Below are 21,506 nucleotides of genomic sequence, written 5' to 3' on the forward strand. Positions count from 1 at the left end.
TGACCTTGGTTTTCTGCTGGAAACTGATTTGTGTTCATTTAGAGGAACACAGTAGCACCTGCCAGGTGAGCCCCATGTACACTGTGGACGTCTAAGATCATGAACTTGGGAGAAACATCACTGGCTCTCATAGACCCGCCTGGAAGGTGCAGCCTGGGAGGCAGGGGGCAGGGGAGTGTGAGCTGCCTGTACTTTCTGCTCAGTTCTCTTGTGAACCTAAAATTATTCTGAAGAATTAAATCTATTAATAAGACAAATGGAGAGAAAGCCACCCCTGCCGAAGTCGGCTCCCCAGTGGCTGACTTCCCTTGTGGAGACTGAAGACTACACAGAAACCATCCACAGTGCAGTCCACACAGGCTGGGCCAAGGTAATCACTGCAGCCCACCCACTGTGGGGTTCCACTACAGGCTTGGACATTCCCAGGGTCACATTTGTGAACTGCAGTAACTGCGGGGACCAGCATCTCTGCCTTTTTGGTGCCCTTATGCAGCACTCAAACGGACACAGCCTTCTCAGCGCCCAGCCAGGATAGTGTGCTTCCCACTACAGAATACTTTCTAAGGAAGGGATGGCCGCTGCCATGGGACTGCATGCTTTCTTGGCTCATGAGAAGATACTGGATCCAAGGCCCTCAACATTCATGACCTGGCAGAAGCCCATCTCCTGGCTTTGAAATGTGGGTTCTTGGTGACTCTAGTGGCAGCTTTGACATATGTGGCTTTGAACAAGTGACATTTGCTTGGGACCACAGCCAGGATAGAGTTTCTTGTTTTTCTCATTGGCTGCTTCATGGCCCACTGGGCTGTAGTGTCAGCTCTTGACACCAGGCTCACCAAGCCTGTGTTGACTGAACTCCACCACTGCCTTCTGGAAACTAAGATTCTCAGAAATGATGAGGACTGCCTAGCACCACACACAACTGTCTGCAAAGAAGTTTTGTTTATGTGGGCTTTAAACAGCCAGAGCTGCTCTTCCAGAGGACCCATTAAGGTTCCCAGCACCCACATGGTGACTTACATTAAGGAGCCCAGATAACCCTCTTCTGGGCTTTGCAGGCACCCAGCATATGAGTAGTTTACATGTATACTCAGGCAAAACAACCATACACAAGATGAAAACCAATTGCAAAATCGAGCTGGAAATGTGACTTGGGGGTGAAGCATTTAACCAGGAATGCTTCGGCCCTGGGTTGGGTAGCCAACATGACAACAAGCAAAGATAAACTTTCAGTTTATGAACATAACATCTTAGTGAAGTGACAAAATAGTTTCCAAGCTGCTCCCAAATCAATGAAATCTTTAAAGAATGACTTAAAACATTTTATGTGTTTTGCCTGCATGCATGTCTATACAGTGTGTGTGTGTGCGCCCCGTGCTCACATAGGCCAGAAGAGGGTATCCAACCTCATGGAACTGAAGTTACAGACAGCTGTGAGCTGCCATACGGGTGCCGGGAATCAGACGGGGGCCTCTGGGAGAGCTGCCAGTGCTTTTAACCGTGGAAGCATTCCTCCAGTCGAATTAAATCTTTTAAATTGGTCTTGAACACTTGGCAGTTTTCCTGCCTCAGCCTTTTCAGAGCTGGGATTATCAGACATGAGCTACCACACCTAACTAAATTCAAAGGTTTTTATAGTAAAGCTGGAAACTGGGCCAGTGAGATGACTCAACAGGTAACATTGTTTGCCAGGCAAGTCTGGTAACCCAAGTTTGATCACAGGAACCCATAGTGGAAAGAAGCAAGTTGCTGAATGTTGTGCTTAGACTGCCACATGGGTGACACACACACTTTAAAAAAAGGAAACTACACAGAACAGAGTCCAACAAAAAGATGACAGACACAAGCATGTAGAACTTACTGCATCAGAATTCCAAGCAGGAACTAAAGTGAGCCACAGAAATGCATCTAGAGGCGGGACTCCCTCCAGCTCAGGCTGGCCTGGAACATGTTTGTGTCGGCGTCAAACAGTAGTAAGTGAGAAAAAAACCACTTTTCACCTTTGTTTCAGAAAAAGACCACACACGTTTCACACATACACAGATGGTAAATTGTGGAGCATGCCAGGGAATTCAGCACTGCTTAGCCCTGGAGAGGGGTGGAGGGTGGGCCTGGGGCCTAAAGCTGTCATAGAGGAAGCAAAGAAATGGAAGTGGTATGTAAAAGAAACTGTGAGCACTCTTGGGCTTTACATTCTACGAGCACCTCTGCCCTAAAGGAAGGCGGCTGCACTCCACCTGACTAGCTACAAGCAGCCCCTAGACTCCATCCATCCTTGGTGCTCTGTGAACTTGCTCTTACAGCATTGAGCAACCCCATACTACCTTCTCCACCCCACCCCCACTCCCCCATCCCGAGCAGCCGCTTGCACTTTCCTATAATGTATGTCAAATTAGCACAAAGTGACATGAAGCTGACACTTTCCTTGCTCTCGTGTCAAGAGACTACCTCCTACCTTTTAAACCATGTGACTATGTCTTGGGCCCTGACACCTCGCTCACCCAATAATGCAAATCAGACAGGCTGTCTCCCTGCGGTGTGGAGAGAGACGGGTCCATTCAGAATTAGGTGGATAACGCAGCGGACACCCGTCCCTGGGTACATGTCACAGCTCAGCCCCACGAGCACGTTTGTGTTCCGTCCAGTGCCCATCACCCTCGCCTCGACCTCTGCAGCGCCGCCCCGCGGGGGCCCTTTCTGCGTGTCGTGGAGGCCGGAGCGCTGTTCCCAGCGCCGCCGCCAGGGGCCACCGCCGCTCCCCTATGACACAGCAACAATAGGGGCCGCTCTGGCCCGCGCTTCCGCCGGAAACAGGCCGCCGGCGCGGAGGCGGGCCGGATGCGATGGACGGCGACCAGGGCCAATCGGGACCTGACCGGGGCCGGCCGCGCGGCTGACGGAACTCAATCGGCGGCGAGAGCGGCGGCGGGGCGGGCCAAGCACGGGCTTCCGGCGAGGCCCGGCAGGCGCCGAGGAGGAAGAGCGAGCCCGGACGGTGCCCCTAGGCCGAGTGTGAGCACGGCCAGGTAGGGGCTCGGTGGCGGCTGCGGCGGCTCAGGCGCACGCGGCTCCAGGCCGGGCCGAGCGGCGGGAGGACGGGACGCGGCAGCAGCGCGGGGCCGAGTCAGTCCGGGCCGGCCGCCGGTGCCCCAGACGCGCCGGGGCCGGACGCAGCGAGGCTCCCTCCGCACGGGCGGGCAGTGACGTCGCGGGAGCAGGGGCTCCGCGGGGCCGCGCTCGGTCCTGCGCACAGCAGCGGGCCTGGCGCAGCCTGGCGCGCTCCCGCTCCCGGGCAGCCGCGGGCCGACCAGCGTATGGGTGGGACATTGCGCACGCGACGCGGAACGACGGGCCTCGCTCTGTTTTTTTTCAGGATGACGACTTCAGGCGCTCTGTTCCCAAGCCTGGTGCCAGGCTCTCGGGGATCTTCTACCAAGTATTTGGTGGAGTTCCGGGCAGGAAAAATGTCATTAAAAGGAACTACGGTCACCCCAGATAAACGGAAAGGTCTCGTGTACATCCAGCAGACGGACGACTCCCTTATTCACTTCTGTTGGAAAGACAGGACCTCTGGGACCGTGGAGGATGTGAGTGCCTGTAGCCAGAACAGTCCAGCGGGGCAAGAGCTAGGAATATGGCTTCACCTTCCGTAGATTGGTGTAGGGGTCCCAAGGTTGACAGTCACTCTGTGAAGCCATGCACCCCGTGGTGACCATGGTTCTTAGGGTTTTAGCAGAGACAGCCTGGTGACAGGGTGACAGGGTCAGCTGGTGACATCGTCCTCAGCCCTGGCTTTAAACTTCCTGTCTTGTGGAGGAGTGTGCAGATATGACCCACACCACAGCCTCGGGTAGTTGAGCGCTCTGAAGACGCTGCTTTCCTTGGGGCTCTTTGTCTCTCAGAGTACATTGTTCTTTGTTACACTTAGGAGCAGCCAGACAGAGTTGGTTGACCTTTTACTTCTTGGAACACAGTTGCAGAACGTTTCTGTTAAGTCATCTGGTCCTCAGAGAACACTTTTTCTATTCCTCCAGTCTGGGCTCTCTTCTGTTTGTCTGCACTGGGCTCAGACTTCTTGACTCCACCCTGTTATTGGGCTCCAGCAAATATTCAGGGGACCTAAGCCTTGGTGGTGCGCACTTGTGTGCATCTGTCTGTTATCTGACTGTCCTTTTTGTGTCACCAGGACTTGATTATCTTTCCTGATGACTGTGAGTTCAAGCGGGTGCCTCAGTGCCCCAGTGGGAGGGTCTACGTGCTCAAGTTTAAGGCGGGGTCAAAGCGTCTTTTCTTCTGGATGCAGGTAAGCAGGAGGTGGTCTGCTCTGCCTTTTCTTGTGACTCACTTGGGGTTACTTTTCCCGCATTAGGAGGTGCTGACCTGGAGGGCCTGGTCTGGCTGACTTACCACCACTGTGGCTAGCTCGTGGTTAAGCACCAGAGCCCTGCTCGTGGACTCAATCTGCAGGCACACAGCTCCAGGGCCTCAGGTCTTCCATTACTCCATGGCCATGGATTTTAGCTCCCAGAGGTGACGCCCTCTGTTCTCTCAGCAGTTGAATGTCCCCCACTTAAGCTCTCCTGTGCTGTGTGTCGAGAGGCCCTTCAGTGTCATGGCGCCTGCATCTCACCCACATCTGCGGTGTCCCTCAAACACAGTCTCTACCTGTTGGAGGCCATTGGCATATTTGTGTTTCTTACGCTGTTAATGTGGTTCTGCTGTGGTATAGGACATGGGCTCTCTCTTGGGTATGTGGGTCCAGTCTGGAGTCAGGGCTAGACCTGGGGTATGTTCAAGGGTGGGGTACACAGCCATTACCATTGACATCCTGTGAAAGGGGGCAGCAAATGGCTCTTTGTCTGCAAAGTACCATGAGGAGAGGGGCTTCCTCTCAGCCTGGGCTCTGGTCACCTAAGCACATGGATCCAGAACACAGAGAGGACAAGGGGTGTGGCCGTGTGGGAGTCCTCACTACAGAGGACTTCTCCACAGTTCTGGACGTGTTAGTGGACCCCGTCATGCTGCTCTCTTTAATTTCATTCTTTAATTTTGGAGTGCCTTTCTTGCCCCTTTGCCGCGTGGTATTTCTGTTCTGAAGTTTTGGGGCTGGCAGTTGCTCAGGCAGAGGGGAGCTGTTCGTTCCCTGCATGGCCCAGGAAGAGCCATACAGTGAAGGCACTGCAGTCTTCCGTTGTGATCACTGGCTCTGGGGCCTACTCAGTGTTGCCATTGCTGACCTATTGAGCTGTGCTGTCACATTTATAGCACTGCCTCTCCAGTCACTGTGTGGGCTGATTGGGGGTAGCTGGCCATGTGGTGGCTCCTTGTATGGACTGCTTAGCGTTGGCTCTTTGCATATCCTCTCTGGCAGGAGCCCAAGACTGACCAAGATGAGGAGCATTGCCGGAAAGTCAACGAGTGTCTGAACAACCCCCCCATGCCTGGGTCTCTCGGCGCAAGTGGGAGTAGTGGCCATGAGCTTTCAGCGCTGGGCGGTAATTATCACCTAGACCTGTATGGGGCAGTGTCCTTCAGTGACTGGGAACACTGTGAGGCAGAGCCCTGCTTGATAATAAGTTCTGGTTCTTTCTTTCCTCCCATCTACACAGAGCTCACCTGGTCCCTGCTGTCTTCTTCCAGAGGCTGTTACTCCCTCAGTGGTTCTTGGGTGGGGCCAAGGCCAGCATCTGCCATAAGCAAGAAAGTGTAGTGCTCACAAGGGTCTAGGTCCTGGCCAAGGCCACCACAGCAGGCCCATGTCTTGATTCCTGTGTTTACCAGGTGAGGGTGGCCTGCAGAGCCTGTTGGGGAACATGAGTCACAGCCAGCTTATGCAGCTCATCGGACCAGCCGGCCTCGGAGGACTGGGTAACAACCCGCTGTCCCTGGCTCCCTCCCATAGGTGCCCTTTCAGTGCTTGCTTGCAGACCCAGGGTCTCAGCCATGTCTGCGTGTTCCTTGTGCCGCTCCTTTGGAAGGTGCTTGTCTGCTGGGTGGGTAGACAGGGGCCTGGGCTGGTATTGGAATCTGTAGCTTCTCTTGCTGGTGGACATGGGTTAGTGCCTTCTCAAGTGGGCTGGGGGGTGTATCTAGCACACATTTCTTTATTCCTGTAGGTGGACTTGGGGCCCTCACTGGGCCAGGGCTGGCCAGCTTGCTGGGGAGCAGTGGACCTCCAGCCAGCAGCTCTTCATCCAGGTGAGCTCCATCCCCCAATGCCTGGCATGGGTACCAGGCACTACCAGCCAGCACCTTCTCCTTTCTGAAGAGCTCACTCAGGAGATAGGGTAGAGGGTCTCCATCACCTCAGCTTGTTGCCAGGGGAGGTGGACCTGCAGACTGAGGAGTAAGTAGCCCTAAAGCATGGTGGGCCTAGCTGCTCCAGCCCTTGCTCACTTTCCCCAGCTCCCGGAGCCAGTCGGCAGCCGTCACCCCATCCTCCACCACCTCTTCTGCTCGCGCCACCCCAGCCCCTTCTGCCCCAGCAGCTGCCTCGGCAACCAGCCCAAGCCCCGCACCCAGCTCAGGTAATGGAACCAGCACAGCAGCCAGCCCGACCCAGCCCATCCAGCTGAGCGACCTCCAGAGCATTCTGGCCACTATGAACGTGCCGGCAGGGCCAGGAGGCAGCCAGCAAGGTAAAGAGCTGTGTGTGGGTGCTCAGGGTGAAGGACTGCTGCCCATATGCTCCATGACTTCTGGAGATGTGGAGCTTGGTGTCCATAGCATCTAGCCACACCTGCCCGCCCCACGTTGCCCTGCGGCCAGGCTCCCAGTCACCTGCCCTCTGGGTGCCTGGGTTAGCGTCAGGCCACTGATGGCCACCTTGCTTGTGCCCTAGTGGACCTGGCGAGTGTGCTGACCCCAGAGATCATGGCTCCCATCCTTGCCAATGCAGACGTTCAGGAGCGCCTGCTGCCCTACCTGCCCTCTGGGGAGTCTTTGCCCCAGACGGCAGATGAGATCCAGAACACATTAACCTCGCCCCAGTTCCAGCAGGTATGGGTGTCCATGGCGCTCTATGTACCTCTGTCTTTTAGTGTTGGTGGGTCTGGTGCCCTTGGCACCCAGGTCTGCACGCCTGCTCTCTGTTGCAGGCCCTGGGGATGTTCAGTGCAGCCTTGGCCTCGGGACAGCTTGGCCCTCTCATGTGCCAGTTCGGCCTTCCTGCAGAGGCTGTTGAGGCCGCCAACAAAGGTGGTGAGTACTGATCCCCCATCCGGCCAGAGCCAGCCCTGTGTTTGTGGAGTGCTAGAGGCTGGCTGCCGGGGTGGTGGCCCTAGCCTAGTCCTCTGTGGCTGTTTCAGATGTGGAAGCATTTGCCAAAGCCATGCAGAACAATGCCAAATCGGACCCAAAGGAGGGCGACACAAAAGACAAGAAAGACGAAGAGGAAGATATGAGTCTAGATTAAATTATTCACTGTCCTTCCCCAGGTTGGAATTGGTAGTTGTGTGATTCCGTGGTGGTGATTGTGATTCGTCCCACCCTTTCCTGCCCAGCTCACTAATAAAGTCCTTTCTTGTACCTGTCCAGTCTGGTCTGGGCCTGTGTTACTTGCATCTCTGCTCTGTGCTGGGCTGGCAAGGAGAGTGGTATGCTGAGGCCAGCTCCCACCCTGGGCTCTGTACCACACCGCTATTGCTATTTAAATCAACACACTCAAGTCAAACAAGTCACTTTAATTTCAGATCTCAGTACTGACAGTTGTTGGGCAGGAGGGACAAAGTATAAATATGTCTGTTCTGCAGAGTCCTTTTCCTCTAAAAAGACAGTGTAAACCAGAAATGACCTGTTATTCATAGAAAGTGTAGGCAAACCCCAAGGTCTGGGAACCCTCAATGCCAAAGTAGTGGGAAGACACTGGGCTTGGCCTGCCTCTGGGTCAGTGCCTTTCCCTGCTTGGAAAGTGCTAGGGTTCCCAAGGGGCATCCGCTCATCCCCACTGCTCCCTGGATTTGTACAGAAGCAGTCACGTTGACAGGAGCCCCATTGATCAGCAGCTTCCTTAAGCATCCTTGGTAGGCAGGGGGCTCTGGCTGAGCAGGTGAAGACTCTGAAAATAGAGGGGCCAGAACACTGGTGTCATGGCGGCTGGGTCCTTTGTCCCTGCATTAGCTAGTCAGCCCAGTCTTTGGCTACCCTTTTGGAGATAGCACAGGGCAGTCCGTACTTACTGGGCAGGCTCCCAAGGTGCAGAAGTGCTGGAGAGCCGGCCAAGGTCTCTTGCAAATGGCCTGTGGTGTGGTTGCTCTGTGTGTCTACCTCCAGCCGGAGTGTGTTCCTGCCCATGGTCACTGTGGAACAGAGTTATGTTCCCTAGCCAGCCAACCTGCAGTGTCCCTTCCACAACCCACCCTTCTCTGTAGGAAAGGAAAAGGGTCCCCTCACCTGCCACTCGGTGCCACTGTCCATCACAAAGCTTGGGGTAGGTCACCCAAGTGGAGAACACCCCTGCCCCATCGTTTGCCCGCAGCAGGACCTGGGGTGAAGGACAGTTAGGTTCTGCCCAACAGAGGCCACAGTGAAGAAACAAGTGACCCCGCACCATAGCTCTCCTCACCTGTTCTGTTAGCACCTGCAGCTGTACGTAAGGAGTGGCCTGGGCCTGGCCCAGGTGGAAGATGAGGCCAGCAGCTGCCAAGGGCCGCACCTCTAGCTCCAGGTTCACATAGGGCATCTTGGCCTTGGGGAGCTCTGTGGGGAGGAGCCGTGAGGGGTGAGGTCCAGGGCCTGGCTTAGAACCCCTATTCCCACAAGACCTCCCTCGTCTCACACACCTAATGTGACAACTCCCTCACTGCCTGGGAAGAACAGGCCATCTTCCAGGGGGCCTGAGACACAGGGCGTGACCCCCACCATTCGAGTTGGGGTCCTCAGTGGCTGCTTATCCAGCTGCAATTTCTTAAGACAGCCGCTGAACCCCACAGACACCTGGCAAGGAGCAGATGGATAACATCAGGCTTAGACTGCCAAGGGTGGTCACCCGGGCCAAGGCCAGGGATGGGAGCGGTATGGTTCTCACAGGGAGCTTGGAGCTGTAACTGCTGGCAGGGAGACCTCCTACATAGAGGGTGTAGGGCTGTGGTTGCTCTGCCCTGGGGACCCGATGGCGGGGAGCCTTCTTGCTCCAGGTCTGGCTGCCATCCACCACAAGCTGGACCTGCTGCATTCCCCAGCGGACAGACACCTGGTATGGGAAGAATCACAGTCAACGGTATCCCAGCACCCTGGGAAGAAAGGAGCTTGAGGGGCATTGCCTGTACCCTGCCACCCACCCTCTCTCTATAACCTCTCACCCTGTGCCACTGGCCAGCCCGTGAGTGCTGGTGACTCTGGACCTGGAGCCGGGGCCCAGGGCCCTCAGTCTGTGCGACAAAGTGTCCATGGTTTAGAAAGAGTACCAGTGAAGGGCTGTGGCCCGACATGGGGGCTGCAGAGAGCAAGAGGCCCTGGGAAGCCGCACGGGGGCGGACGAGCATCGAGAGGTGGAGCCTGAAAGCCAAGCATGGTGTCAGCGTGGGCAACACCTCCAACCCCACCCAAGTCTAGCCTGGCCAACCTTACCTATTCCTGTGGGATGGGGAGACACCCACAAACTGCAGATAACTGGGCAGGGGTCCCCCAAACTGGTATGCATCCTGAATAGTCCCAGGGAGCCAGGGTGTCGCGCAGGCAAGGTATTGGCTGGGCTGTCGACTACGGCGGGAAACCTAAGGCCAGACCATAATGCATTGGCCAACTGCTTGACAGCCCCAGCTACCCAAGTCCTGCCCACATACCACCATGGGTCCCCCACCTTCTGAGCCGTGGCCCTTGAGGTCTGGATGAGTTGGGCTGGTGTACAGCCTACGCTTACGTTGATACTCCCCATGTTCTGGTGTAGGTCAAACACACGCTGTGGTCCCCGAAGTCTGGGGGGGCGGGTCAGGTAGATAGATGTCAGTAACTGGAATGCAGGGGTCAGTTGGGACTTCATTCCCTACACCCACCAGCTCACCGCTGTACAAAAACATTGCTGATGCAGCCACTGAAGTTGTGGAAGGTACCAGACACAGGCAGGCCTCCCAGGAGAAGCCGTGAGGGTTCCTCAGGCTGTAGTTGGAGCATGGGAGTTGTTCTCTCAGGAGACGTTACTGGTTGTAGCTGGTCATCCACATACAGCCATACCCTGGGAAGAAGATGGTGTTTCCCAGCCCAGCACATTCTTTCTGAAGAGCTAGCCTCCCACAGGCCCTCCTGTGGGGCATACTAGCCCTCCTTCCCTCTCTGCCTGAGGCAGGGCTCACCTCGTGACATTGCTGTAGAAGGCAACATAGTGAGGGGCGCCATCAGCAAAAACCCCTTGAGTTTCCACCTCTCTGTTCATAAAACGGAGTGTCACGTGACCCTCCCTCAGGGATACCTGGTATGGCCCATCCTAGGGACAGAGGCAAGGTCACTGGCTAGGCCAAGAGTCCAGACTCATCCCTTCTTATCCCCACAGGCCTAGACTTGCTGGCTGCAGCAGAAGCTGGCTACCAGCAGCTCACCGGGGAGGCACGGTAATACAGCAGGCTGTTGTCCTGGGTGCCACGAAAGCCAAAGCCAGAATAGACCTCTCCGGTGATGGGCGCCACATCGGGAAGCGCCAGGGGCAGGAAGCCGTGGCCGTGAAAAGTCATGGTGCGTCCCACTAGCAGGTCAGCAGTGCAGCCGAAACTGATGCCCGTGGTGTTCAACCGTTTGAGGTCCACGTACTTGCCCAGAGCCTTGATACCCTTGATGCAGCCACGGACAGAGCCTCCAGAGGGGAAGAGCTGCCGTAGGCTGCGGGACACCAGTCGGGTCGTGAGTGGCTGCCCTGGTGGCACTGGGACCCTCCATACCCTAGGGCCCATGCTCACCTCGGGGGCAGCTGCTCGGGTGGCACACCTCCCAAGTAGTAGGCATCCGCCATCTCCAGCATGTTATCCCGGTCTACACTGAACACGGTGGCCCGCTCCACACGCACCAACACACGCTTGCGGTTGCCAGCCAGTAGAAACACTTGGATCTGCAAGGGACGGGTAGCGGGCTCAGGAAAGCCAAATTTCTCTGCTGGTCCTCCTGTCCCCAGACCCCTTCCTTGCCTTACCGCCTTGCTGGCTGCCGTCAAGGCTTGTGGGGACTGCAGTGGGTCAGCCTTCTTCAGGCCGGAGCCGAAGTCGTAGAAGAGCACAAGGGTGCCTTCCTGCACTGCCAGGCACAAGAACTGGCTCTGCAGGAACAGGGCAGGGCAAGATGATCTCGGGGGACCTTAGGAAGGGTCATAGCAGGGCAAAGCCAGAATGGGAAGGAGGCACAGGGCGGGGTGGGGTGTGGGGGTCAGCCGTACCTCCTGCTTGAGGAAAAAGATGATCCCGTTGTAGGACACAAGCCGCAGCTCCTGGTCAAAGCGTTTTGTGTTGCTGAATTGCTTCTCAAAGCTGATGCGGGCAAAGCCACTGCCATCCAGGTAGGAGCCATCCGTGAGCCACGGGTCACCAGTGGCCTTGGAGCTGCAGGATGGAGGCCTCAGGTCAGCGGAGAGCAGATAAGTAGAGGCACGGGACGCTGCTGGGCCTTACCTACCGAGCACAAGGCTTATCTACCGCAGTGTCCAGCGTGAAGGTCTGCTCAAAATTGTAGAGGCTGACCACCTCCTCGTTCAGTGTGTCCATCTCAATACAGCCCAGATAGCCAGGGAATCGGAGGGGCTCAGGGGGCTGTGGGTAAAGGGTGTGGTCAGGGCACCTTCCTACCTCCAAGTGACCAACCGCACTCAGACTGCAGGAGAATGAACTTAAAACCAGACAAGGACTTTTCCTAGGTCAAGGTAGGCAGGACTGTCCGGACACTCAAAGGCGACCCCGAGGCTGAGCCAGGCCTACCGTGAAGTTGCTGGGATACCCTCCCACGTAGAAGACGAAATCATCAGGATGCAGGTTGAGTAGCCCCTCCCTCCCGGGGGCCACCGTGTCTCCTTTGATCTCATGAACCATCTGTTTCTCCACGGTGACAGACATGTGGCCAAACTGGAGGGTCCTAAGAGCAGAGCAGAGGAGAGGGGTGAGACACAGACATGGCACTTGGAAATAACAAGTCTAACCTCTCTTCAAGGTAACTCTACCTGTCGATGCTGATGGCTGCAAACTGCTCCCCGATGTTCTCGTCGATGCTGAGAGTCGTGGGGCCAGTCTCTCCTAGCCTGTACACCCAGTGCACCTTCTGATTACGCAGAGACACTCCCATGTAGTCCCCAGTGCCCTGTGGCGGTGGCCAGAAGACTCAGTTAGGATGGAGACCCAACACCACCCATTTCTAACTTGCAGTCATCCCCTCCGCCTGCTTGTTACCTGGCGGCTGCCCATGTACAGAACAAAGCGGTCCCCCGTGTTCTTGCCAGGTTCGGGTGCCGGCACTGGGCTCTGGATGTGGAACTTGAGGGCAGTGTAGGCAGCAAGGTCGGCAAGGTCTCGTGGGGTGCGCAGTTGTACCCCTGAACGCCCATTGAACTTCATGGACACCTTCACCTGCAAGTGTAGCACAAGAGGGTTTACTACCCGGCTTCCCAGGTCCACTGTCACTGCCTATATCCAAGGTGAGTGAGTACCCACCTTGTTGGCGGCACTCCGCGCTTGGGCGATGAGCTTGCGCACACGACCAATGTTGGCAGACAAGGCCAGGCTGGCATTGTGAACTCCACGGTTCTCCAGACGGTTCAGTTTGGCCAGCAGCTGTGGCAGTGTCTTCTCCAGGGTAGACACTGCAGTAGACATGGGATGAGAATCTTGTCTCTCACACCTTGGTCCCCAGAAAGGCAAGGACCACTCGCTCACCTGAACTGCTTGCGTCCCGTTCCACCTGGCTCAGGTCCTGGCCTCGCAGGCCCCCCAGCTGGCTCTGCCACCTCTCCACATTCTTCTGCATACCCTGAAGCTGAGACTGCACATGGGTGGCCGTATTGAGGGCTTCGGCAGCCACAGCCTTGGCGTGAGCGATCTTCTCACTGGTTTCGCCTGTAACAGATGGAGACCATTCCCAGCAACAGCCAACTTCATGTTCCTAGGGCCCTCTGCTGCGGGAACCCACCCCTGTGGATAGCATAAGTGCCATACTTGCAGCTCAATACATTCAAGATCCTACGCACGCTTCTCTTCATGGCCCTGTAATCCTCCCACCCAGGGGCCATTACCAACTCCCAAGTCTTGCCCGGTTTCTAGGTTTGTGCCCATGAGTGCCTGGGACATTTTGGTGGCTACAGAGAAAGCTAGACATTAGGGTCAGACCATGCTGTTGTCAGTTCTCAGCTCTCTTGGAGAGGCAGCCTGATGAACCCCACTCTGACCTCTGTGCTCACTGGTCAGCAGGTCTTTTCCAGGAATGCCTGTCTCCTGTAGGGCATGCTCCTACATCCTCCAGTAACTACCCCACTGCTGCTTGTCCCATGCCCGCCCATAACTTCACCGCTGTCCAGGACTCTTATGACCTGCTTATCAGTGCCAAGTACCTGCAGGGCCACTGTTTTGGTGACCTGAGCCACCTGACAGAGGCACAAGCCCAGAGTGCCCCTTAGCAGGTGAGCCTCATCGGACACGTTAACCACAGCATGGACAGACTCATTAGACGTGTGTCTACTCTCACGAGGCACTACTGAGTACGGAAGAGTGACAGGCAAGAGCAGGGAGAAGCCGCATACTTGTGTCCATGGCCAACATGGCTTGTGCCTCCTGGATCTGGGCTGCCAGCTGGTTCTTCCTGGCCCGGACATCATGAAGCTGGGTCCCCACAGCCTGCAGACGGCCCTGAGCTGCAGAAGGGAGGCAGTCTCAGTTGCAAGAAGTTCCACCCAACCCTCCTAGCCCACAGATGGAGTGAGGACAAAGATAGGGGCCTTGAGCTTCATCCATCCTCCCCTGGCTGTGGTCCCTCCCTTGGCATACCACCAAGACAGACAGACATTATACCCTGCGCCACCATCACCACCCACAGAGTAGACCCCGTGGAGTAGAAGCCACACAGGGCAGGCGTATTTAGTATCTATTGATTCTTACACTGAACCACACTATTATCATCCTGAAGCTACAGGGACATGTCCCAGATATCAGTGTACTCCAGGATCTATGCACTCACCAAGGCCCAGCCTCCCCTGGTGCCCAAGGATGGTCTCCTCCAGGGCACTGCTGTTGGCTAACAGCTGCCGGGCTCCAGCTGCTAGGCCCCGCTGTACCACCATCTGCAGAAGTTCAGGGGCTGTTTACAAATGACCGTTCACACCATCAGGCCTGGGAGCAGGGCTCCTGCGGCCCACAGATGCTCAGAGCCTCACCTCCCATGTGCGGCTGGCCTGCCTCAGTGCCTGGCCTGCCGCGTCCTCAGCGGCCTGAACGGCCTGCAGGATACTGCTGTAGGCATTGGAGGCTTCCACGGCCCTCTGGATGAAGCGGTCCTGATTGATGCCAAGGATGATGCTGCCAGGAGGGAAGGAGGATCATGGGATGAATGGTTAGGTATGCTGCCGAGTATAGCCCAGCTAGCTGTCATCTCAGGGCGTCTTACTGCTTTAGATCTGCCAAAATTTGGGCCCCAAACTTCCCATGAGGCTACAAAAAGCCTGGATCCTTTGGGAATGATGACTTCTCCCTCTGGGAACACTCCCAGACTAGTCACCCGACTATGGGCCAACCGGGACACCCTTGAGAGCGCCACATACCCAGACAGGTTGATCGCTAGCTGGTTCAGCTTTTGTGCGTGGGCCTCAGCAGCCTCTACTAAGTCCACCTTGCTGCTGGCAGGGGAAAAGGCCTGCATCCTTTTCAGTAAGGGTGTCCAGGCTCCATCCAGGCTGGCCGCCAGGTGCTCTAGGTCCTGTGACGGTGGTGGGCTTTATTTTAATTACCCTCCTAATGTGGGACCAGGTGGTGCCAATGCATGCCAGGGAGTCTAGCACAGCAACCAGAAATCTTAGAGGAGACTAGCCAGGAATGAATGATGTGCAGGGGGTGTATTTACCTCCTTAGCTTGGTCTATGCCCTGCAGAAGCTCAGAAACATGGCCCAAGATGAGACTGGCGGCTTGAAGAGTGGCCTTCAGGGTGGCATTGTCCTGGGACAGTTCCTGTTTCCATTGCTTGGGACAGCATTTTAAGAGAGTGTGAATAAAGGCTGTAATGGGGCTCTAAGCACCACAGAGCAATAAGTGGGGGAGGGGGGAGAACAGGAGGGATGGGAGGCTTGGGTCTGAAAGAACATGGGGGACAGGCAGAAAGGACCAAAAAGAGGAGGGGAGATGTAGAGAGAGGAGGGAGAACAGGGAAAGAGCTGACAGAAGACCAGGGCCCGGGAAGGAGGCAGCCGGGAGAGCGGAACACAGGGCCTGAAGCAAATATACTTACCAGGGCTTCCCTCAGCCGTTCCTGGTTGCGGCTGTTGAGTTCATCAGCCTCCCGGGTGGTATTGACAGCCTGGTTCAGGGCCTCACGGAGATCCATGAGACCAGACTCATAATGAGCCAGCTGGTCCCGAATGTGTGTGGCCAATGACTGGTTCTCCTCCCAGAAGTTGGTCAGCTGCTCCTGGACACGAGCCATCACTGGCCAACACCAGAGTAGGAAGGTGGTCAGACCCTGCTACCTAGACCCCGTCATCACACGCACACGCACACAAGCCCCGTCACTGCCCAGCACCCATCTAGTCCACCTCTGCTGCAGGCCAATTTTACATTTGGCCCCCAGGGCTCCCAGGCCATGATCCTGCCTAACAGGGTTTGACCCCACTCACGCCTCTGGGCTTCGGACAGTTCGGCCTCTGCGACTGCCCCCTGGGCCCCCAGGTCACGAGTCCGCATATCCCAGAGTAGCCGCTCCACTTCAGCCAGAGCCCAGCGCAGCTGCTCACCAGACGGTACTGAGACATCATCTGGAGATCCTTGGCCCATGCGAGATGCCAGCTCTACAGAGAGGGGATTGTCAGGGTCTGGGGCTAGACTCCATCACCCACTTCCAAGCCTGAGAGCTGCCCAAGGCGTTTTGGCCAGCTGCCAGCACATATCCCAACAGCACTCACTTCACATGCTCTTGGAGCCCCCAAGATTAAGACCCCTCTCTGCCTTTCTCTGTAAACCTTGACATGCTGGTTCAGCCCAATCCCTGGCTTTCCTCAAGCAGAAAGTTCACTTTTTTCCCAATCCTTTGGCTGTGCCAGATCCTGTCGTAAGATTGGGAGCCCTGGGCTGGAGAGATGGCTCAGCGCTTAAGAGCACTGACTGCTCTTCTGAAGGTCCTGAGTTCAAATCCCAGCAACCACATGGTGGCACAAAACCATCTGTAATGGGATCCGATGCCCTCTTCTGTCGTGTCTGAAGACAGCAACAGTGTACGCACATACATGAAATACATAAATAAATGTTTAAAAAAAAAAAGATTGGGAGCCCCAGTTTCTTCTCAGCTGTTGGTCTGTTTCTCACTAAGGAGGTTTGCTAGTGGCTAGCGTTCCCAGTGGTTCTGTATGAAAGTCTAGCTCTATGGGATCCAAAAGACCCTGGCCAAAAGCCACTCTCCCAGAGAATAAGCACATAGGACCCAGCCAGCTCAAGAGAAGACTTCCAGGAGGCCCTGCCTGTCCCAGCCCTCCAAGCAGCTCACCCTATATACTGGGCCAAGCATCAGCAGCCTTACCATTCAGGGCACGGCCCACAGCTCGTACAGACTCCAACAACTTCTGTGCCCGGTCCAGTGTGGACTCTGTGGTGTCCAGCAGCTGGCCTGCCCGACCTTGGACCCCTGTGGCCTGTGGGTACAGTTTCCTTCAGCTGTGGTGTTTGTGGGTATATGACTGAGGCAGGGCAGGGTAAAAAGGGTGGCCCCTGGGATGGGGGCGGGTGGCTCTGGTGTCAAGGACTGGGAGATCCTGGAGGTGAGGGCTCCTGAGGAGAAACACCACAGGACACGGGATAGGGTCATAGGTCTTGCCTGACTGCCCAGCCTCTCCGTATCCTGTTGAAGGCTTGTACTCTGCTGCTCTAGAGTCTGTAGCTGCTGTGCGGTCTGGTAGCGGGGTGCCTGTGGGCTCCGAAGTTTACTCTGTAGGGGGCGGGGGGGGGGGGAGGAAAGGTTAAGCACCACACAGCCAGCCAGCCAGAGGAGGCAGGGCGGTGGGCGGGTGGGCGTGAAATACCTGCAGGTCAGCAATGGAGGCATTCAGCCTGTGCAGTCTGGCCCAGGCTGCGGAGCTGGCGTTGATACCCTGCAGCTGCTCACGGATAGCGGGGAGGAGGGCGCCAGCCCGCTCGAGGTCATCCAGGAGCAGGACCACACAGTGGTCACACACTGGAGGCAGGGGAGAGTGGGTATGGAGGACATGGGTGAGCCAGGGACCACAGAGACAGGCGGGTCGGCACAAGAAACCAGCACTAGGGTTATGGGTAATAAATATGGAGTGAATGGGCCCGGGCAGAACTTAATCAGGAAAACAGGGTCAGCAAAGGGTCAGAGACGCATGAGAGGCCGGCCTAAGAGACTGAACTGTGCCAGTTACGTCAGTGTTATAGGGACACAAGGTCAGCAAAGGCATCGTCATTCCAGGGTCAAGTGAAGGCCCCCATCTGGGCAGGAGGAAGCTGGCCTGAGATTATGGAACACTTTATTAGGGAGAATCCCAGGCAGTGAGATCCACCGAAGGGACAGTGCCCAGTACTGGAGTGACATCCCCAAGTGGGATAGATATCAAAAGGTGGATACCAGGTTAGCATAGAGTTGTGGAAATCCTCAGAAAATGGATACGGGCAGCTGGGGTCCCCTCTGGGATGTCGAGAATCAATACAGGGAAAGAACATTAGCCCACCAGGCCTGGGAACCCCAAATACGAGGCACTGTAGAAATAGTGGGGAAAGATGGAGAACAGTAGAGGGAAGGCTTACCTTCACAGTGTACGCCATGACCCCCAGGCCTGCCCGGTACAGGCACCTGGTGCTGCTGGCTGCAGGTGTCACAGCGTTCCCCGCTGAGCCCCGGGGGACAGGTGCAGTGGCCCGTGTGTGGGTCACAGTGGCCTTGGGGACACTGGCAGCCTGCAGGAAGAGGGGTAGGCAGATGTGACTGTAGGCACCCAGGGATGCCTGCCTCTCTCCTCCCTGCCTTCCCACACTCCTGTACTCACGTCTGCAGCCCTTCTCCGGGAGCCCCCAGTAGCCAGGGGCACACTCGAGGCACTGGGGTCCTGTGGTCCCTGGCTGGCAGTGACACTGACCACTCTGAGGGTGGCACTCGGAGCCCTCGGCAGCTGGTCCACAGGCACAAGGGCGGCAGCCCTGGCATTGCTCAAAACCGAAGTGTCCTTCCTGTGATACACCTCGTTGTCACAGCCTGTCTAGCCCTCAGCATCACACCGGCAGCCCTGGAAACCTGGGCTAGCTCAGGCTCCTCAGGACCAGCCAAAGCTCTCCCTGGCCCATTTCTCCACAGACCAGGACTCTCCCTCAGCACACTTCCTCCACAGGCCTGGTTCCTCCCTCCTAGCCCGCCCCGTCCTCAGGCCACTGCCAGCCCTACCAAACAGCGGTCACAACGTTGTCCAGTCACGCCTGCTTTGCACAGGCAGCGCCCACTCTGGGGATCACAGGTTTCTGTCCCACATGGGGAACAGTCACACCCTGCAGAAAGTGGGGGCTGTGGTTACTGCTCTGTCCCCCAGTTCAGTTCTTCCTGCTGTCTTTCCCATTATTTGGTCCTGGCCTCTCGCACCCCACATTCACAACATCACTGGTCCAGTTTGGCTCTCCTCCTTACAGCTCCACCCTGAAGGGGGCAAGGCAGGGACAGGGTCTGACCGTGAAGCTGGCGACTATGTGGGAAGGTGGCCTGGCTACACCGGCATATAACCTGTTCTCAGGGTGCACCCAAGATCCCACTCAGTGCTTACGGGTGCAGTTGCCTGGCAACAAAGCATTGCCATAGAAGCCAGGGGCACAGCGTTCACAGTGGGGCCCAGTGGTGTGACGGAGGCAGCCTCGACAGGCACCTGTCAGGGGGTCGCAGTCACTGAAGATCATGTTGGGGTCACCATTACCGCTGCAGTCGCAGGGCTGACAGGAGCTGCCCAGCACCAGAGGGTTCCCAAAAAAGCCAGGTGCACACCTAGGGATGGTGACAAGGAGTGGAGAGGGGGACGGTCAGGGTCTGGTGGCCCTGCTCAGGGCACCCTGTCATCAGTAGAGATTCACCCCGCCTAGTTACCGCTCGCAGGAGGCACCGGCATAGCCCGGCCTGCAGAGGCACTGGGTTCGGCCATTTCTTAAGACGCAACCGTCTGCAAAACTGTAAGGGCAAGATAAGCAGTTGTGACACAGTAGCACCTCTCCATCGGGGCAGCCTCGAGGTGTGGGAGTTCCCACCCCATCCATCAGGACAGGCGCCTGGTGCTGGGTTCCCACCTAATGGGCCTGCCCTAGCTGCTCAGGTGCTGCAGAGGAGACCAGCTACTTACTTATTGGAGGGCACTGCCAAGGGGCAAGGACAGCTCACACAGGGGGATGCAGGGTTACTGGGATCACTGCTGACGAAGCCAGGCCTGCAACGCTCACACTGGTCCCCTTCTGTGTTGTGCTGGCAGCCCTAGGGCACAGTCCATGGTCAGTGCGGAGAGCAGCAAACCTCACCTCACCCCACCTCATCCCAACTCCAGGGACAGCTCTAAGCCAGCTAGTGTGCATCCTGGTTCTGGGTCTGAGTTTATCTGGAACCATAGGTTCTGGGGTCTTCCTGGCCACCCTGCTTAGAGTACTCACCACACAAACGCCGGAGCCAGGAAGGCAGCGATCTGAATGGCCATGGCACTGACAGGGGACACATCGGCCGAGGAAGAGACCCTTGGTGTCCCGGTAATAGCCAGGGGCACATTCCTGGAGAAAGGTGGGTAGGGCATTAGTGACTGGATGCCAGCCCCACTGGATCATAGGGAGTTGGACACCAGCACTGCTGGCCATGTCTGTTGGGCTTCTAGACTTATGGACGTAATTCTGGATGTGGATATCACGGCTCAGGAATGACCAGCCAGTGGGACTAGTGACCGACCAGGGCCACCTTCTTTCTACCCTGAACATCTTTTTCTAGTGGTGGTCAGACACAAATGTTCCCTGGGTATCATGCTAGACTACCCAGATCCCCAGGTGAGGGAGGAGAGAGTGGGAATCAGGGTGGGTCAGGGATGCTGACTGTGTGGGTCCTGGGTGAGCAATGGACACGTCACAGCAGCTGTGTGTATGGGGGGAGGGGTAGGCAGTGGTGAATGCTGGGACAACAGGTGAGGATCAGCAGCCGCCTGAGCAAGTATGCAGGTTGCGAGGTAGAGAGGACGACACTCGGGGGCAGACATGGGACAGGGTAGAAAGCAGATGCTGGCAGAGTATGCTCGGGGAAGGACCTGCGGGGAGGACCTTCATGGCTAAGCGCCTACCCTCACCCCTTTACCTGGCATGAGTCCCCACGGTAGTTGGCAGGGCACATACACAGTTCCACATTGCTGGCTGGAGGCCCCCTGCCAGCCTCGCTAGCCACCTCTAGTACCACTCTACGCAAGGAGACACTGGAAGAAGTCTGTGAGAAGAGAGCACGGAGCTGCAGCTGCTCCAGGCCCGCCAGCACCATCATGAGTTCTTCTCGGGACACTGGGTTGTGAGTCTCCAAGTGCCGGAAGTTCCCCTGTGGGGCGAAGGTAAGACCTCAGCTGGGGCAGAGCAGGGAGTGCAGAACCGACCTCCATGGAGAGGATGGGGTGCACGCACACAGATCACAGGAGGAGGGGGCTCCAGCGGTCACCCATGGTGACAGTGAGCAGCTAGGCTCCTACTTCACATCCCAAAGGCAACTCCAGGTATATTAAGAACTTAAATACGCAAAGAAGATAGTTCAAGTTGTTAAAAGAACATATAAATGGGTCCTTTCTGACATCAGAGAGGCAAATGTTTTCACAAATAAGACACATAAACTGAATAATCGTGAAAACTTGATAAACTTCAGGATATCAAGAATCTGTTCATCAAAGGACGTTTTAAAAGCTTCTTTGTTTTTTAAAGATTTATGTATTTCATGTATATCAGTACTCAGCATGTACATATAGATGGTTGTGAGCCACCATGTGGTTGCTAGGAATTGAACTCAGGACCTCTGGAAGAGCAGCCAGTGCTCTTAACCACAGAGCACTGGACATTTTTCAAAAGAAAGCTACAAGGCTACGTGAGACAGCTCAATGGACAACGGCGCCTGCCACCCTCAAGCTGTGAGACAGCTCAATGGACAACGGCGCCTGCCACCCTCAAGCTGACAAGCTGAGTATTGAGTACTGAGGACCTGCATGGTAGAAGAGAATCAAGTCCTGAGAGTTGTCCGCTGATTCCATGTGTATGCTATAACGTGCATGCGTGAGGGCGTGTGCATGTGAATATAACACACACATCTCATAAATAAATAAAATGTAATAAACTAAAAAAAGATCAAGCTACAAACTGGAAGT

At 56.1% G+C, this 21,506-nt stretch overlaps 2 protein-coding genes across 2 annotated transcripts in view; one reads left to right on the plus strand and one right to left on the minus strand.

The window, feature by feature from the left end:
* Nucleotides 1–2,940: 2,940 nt before the first annotated feature.
* On the plus strand, nucleotides 2,941–7,532 carry Adrm1 (adhesion regulating molecule 1). The gene is made up of 10 exons (XM_021193075.2): nucleotides 2,941–3,026; nucleotides 3,374–3,587; nucleotides 4,187–4,303; nucleotides 5,372–5,495; nucleotides 5,782–5,868; nucleotides 6,117–6,198; nucleotides 6,406–6,638; nucleotides 6,842–6,999; nucleotides 7,098–7,200; nucleotides 7,308–7,532. The coding sequence occupies exons 2-10, from the start codon at nucleotides 3,375–3,377 to the stop codon at nucleotides 7,412–7,414; spliced, it is 1,224 nt and encodes a 407-aa protein (XP_021048734.1). The 5' UTR covers nucleotides 2,941–3,026; nucleotide 3,374; the 3' UTR covers nucleotides 7,415–7,532.
* Nucleotides 7,533–7,667: 135 nt separating this feature from the next.
* The window catches only part of Lama5 (laminin subunit alpha 5), a 49,338-nt gene continuing 35,499 nt past the window's right edge, over nucleotides 7,668–21,506 (minus strand). The window contains exons 41-79 of the mRNA XM_021195201.1: nucleotides 20,465–20,695; nucleotides 19,783–19,896; nucleotides 19,482–19,609; nucleotides 19,232–19,312; nucleotides 18,918–19,132; nucleotides 18,548–18,648; nucleotides 18,156–18,336; nucleotides 17,917–18,066; nucleotides 17,175–17,326; nucleotides 16,970–17,080; nucleotides 16,676–16,787; nucleotides 15,780–15,950; nucleotides 15,395–15,591; nucleotides 15,013–15,129; nucleotides 14,714–14,868; nucleotides 14,330–14,471; nucleotides 14,134–14,236; nucleotides 13,700–13,810; nucleotides 12,840–13,019; nucleotides 12,618–12,766; nucleotides 12,357–12,533; nucleotides 12,131–12,267; nucleotides 11,892–12,045; nucleotides 11,593–11,726; nucleotides 11,357–11,519; nucleotides 11,117–11,239; nucleotides 10,887–11,035; nucleotides 10,533–10,809; nucleotides 10,290–10,420; nucleotides 10,001–10,171; nucleotides 9,800–9,914; nucleotides 9,568–9,713; nucleotides 9,300–9,495; nucleotides 9,026–9,190; nucleotides 8,781–8,934; nucleotides 8,564–8,697; nucleotides 8,392–8,482; nucleotides 8,178–8,297; nucleotides 7,668–8,056 (exon numbers count right to left, since the gene is read on the minus strand). Of these exons, the coding sequence (XP_021050860.1) occupies nucleotides 7,839–8,056; nucleotides 8,178–8,297; nucleotides 8,392–8,482; nucleotides 8,564–8,697; nucleotides 8,781–8,934; nucleotides 9,026–9,190; nucleotides 9,300–9,495; nucleotides 9,568–9,713; nucleotides 9,800–9,914; nucleotides 10,001–10,171; nucleotides 10,290–10,420; nucleotides 10,533–10,809; nucleotides 10,887–11,035; nucleotides 11,117–11,239; nucleotides 11,357–11,519; nucleotides 11,593–11,726; nucleotides 11,892–12,045; nucleotides 12,131–12,267; nucleotides 12,357–12,533; nucleotides 12,618–12,766; nucleotides 12,840–13,019; nucleotides 13,700–13,810; nucleotides 14,134–14,236; nucleotides 14,330–14,471; nucleotides 14,714–14,868; nucleotides 15,013–15,129; nucleotides 15,395–15,591; nucleotides 15,780–15,950; nucleotides 16,676–16,787; nucleotides 16,970–17,080; nucleotides 17,175–17,326; nucleotides 17,917–18,066; nucleotides 18,156–18,336; nucleotides 18,548–18,648; nucleotides 18,918–19,132; nucleotides 19,232–19,312; nucleotides 19,482–19,609; nucleotides 19,783–19,896; nucleotides 20,465–20,695 (5,856 nt within the window). The 3' untranslated portion in view covers nucleotides 7,668–7,838. The remainder of the gene's footprint in view (nucleotides 8,057–8,177; nucleotides 8,298–8,391; nucleotides 8,483–8,563; nucleotides 8,698–8,780; nucleotides 8,935–9,025; nucleotides 9,191–9,299; nucleotides 9,496–9,567; nucleotides 9,714–9,799; nucleotides 9,915–10,000; nucleotides 10,172–10,289; nucleotides 10,421–10,532; nucleotides 10,810–10,886; nucleotides 11,036–11,116; nucleotides 11,240–11,356; nucleotides 11,520–11,592; nucleotides 11,727–11,891; nucleotides 12,046–12,130; nucleotides 12,268–12,356; nucleotides 12,534–12,617; nucleotides 12,767–12,839; nucleotides 13,020–13,699; nucleotides 13,811–14,133; nucleotides 14,237–14,329; nucleotides 14,472–14,713; nucleotides 14,869–15,012; nucleotides 15,130–15,394; nucleotides 15,592–15,779; nucleotides 15,951–16,675; nucleotides 16,788–16,969; nucleotides 17,081–17,174; nucleotides 17,327–17,916; nucleotides 18,067–18,155; nucleotides 18,337–18,547; nucleotides 18,649–18,917; nucleotides 19,133–19,231; nucleotides 19,313–19,481; nucleotides 19,610–19,782; nucleotides 19,897–20,464; nucleotides 20,696–21,506) is intronic.

Source organism: Mus pahari, chromosome 3, assembly GCF_900095145.1.
Source record: "Mus pahari chromosome 3, PAHARI_EIJ_v1.1, whole genome shotgun sequence".
Taxonomy (NCBI): Eukaryota; Metazoa; Chordata; class Mammalia; order Rodentia; family Muridae; genus Mus; species Mus pahari.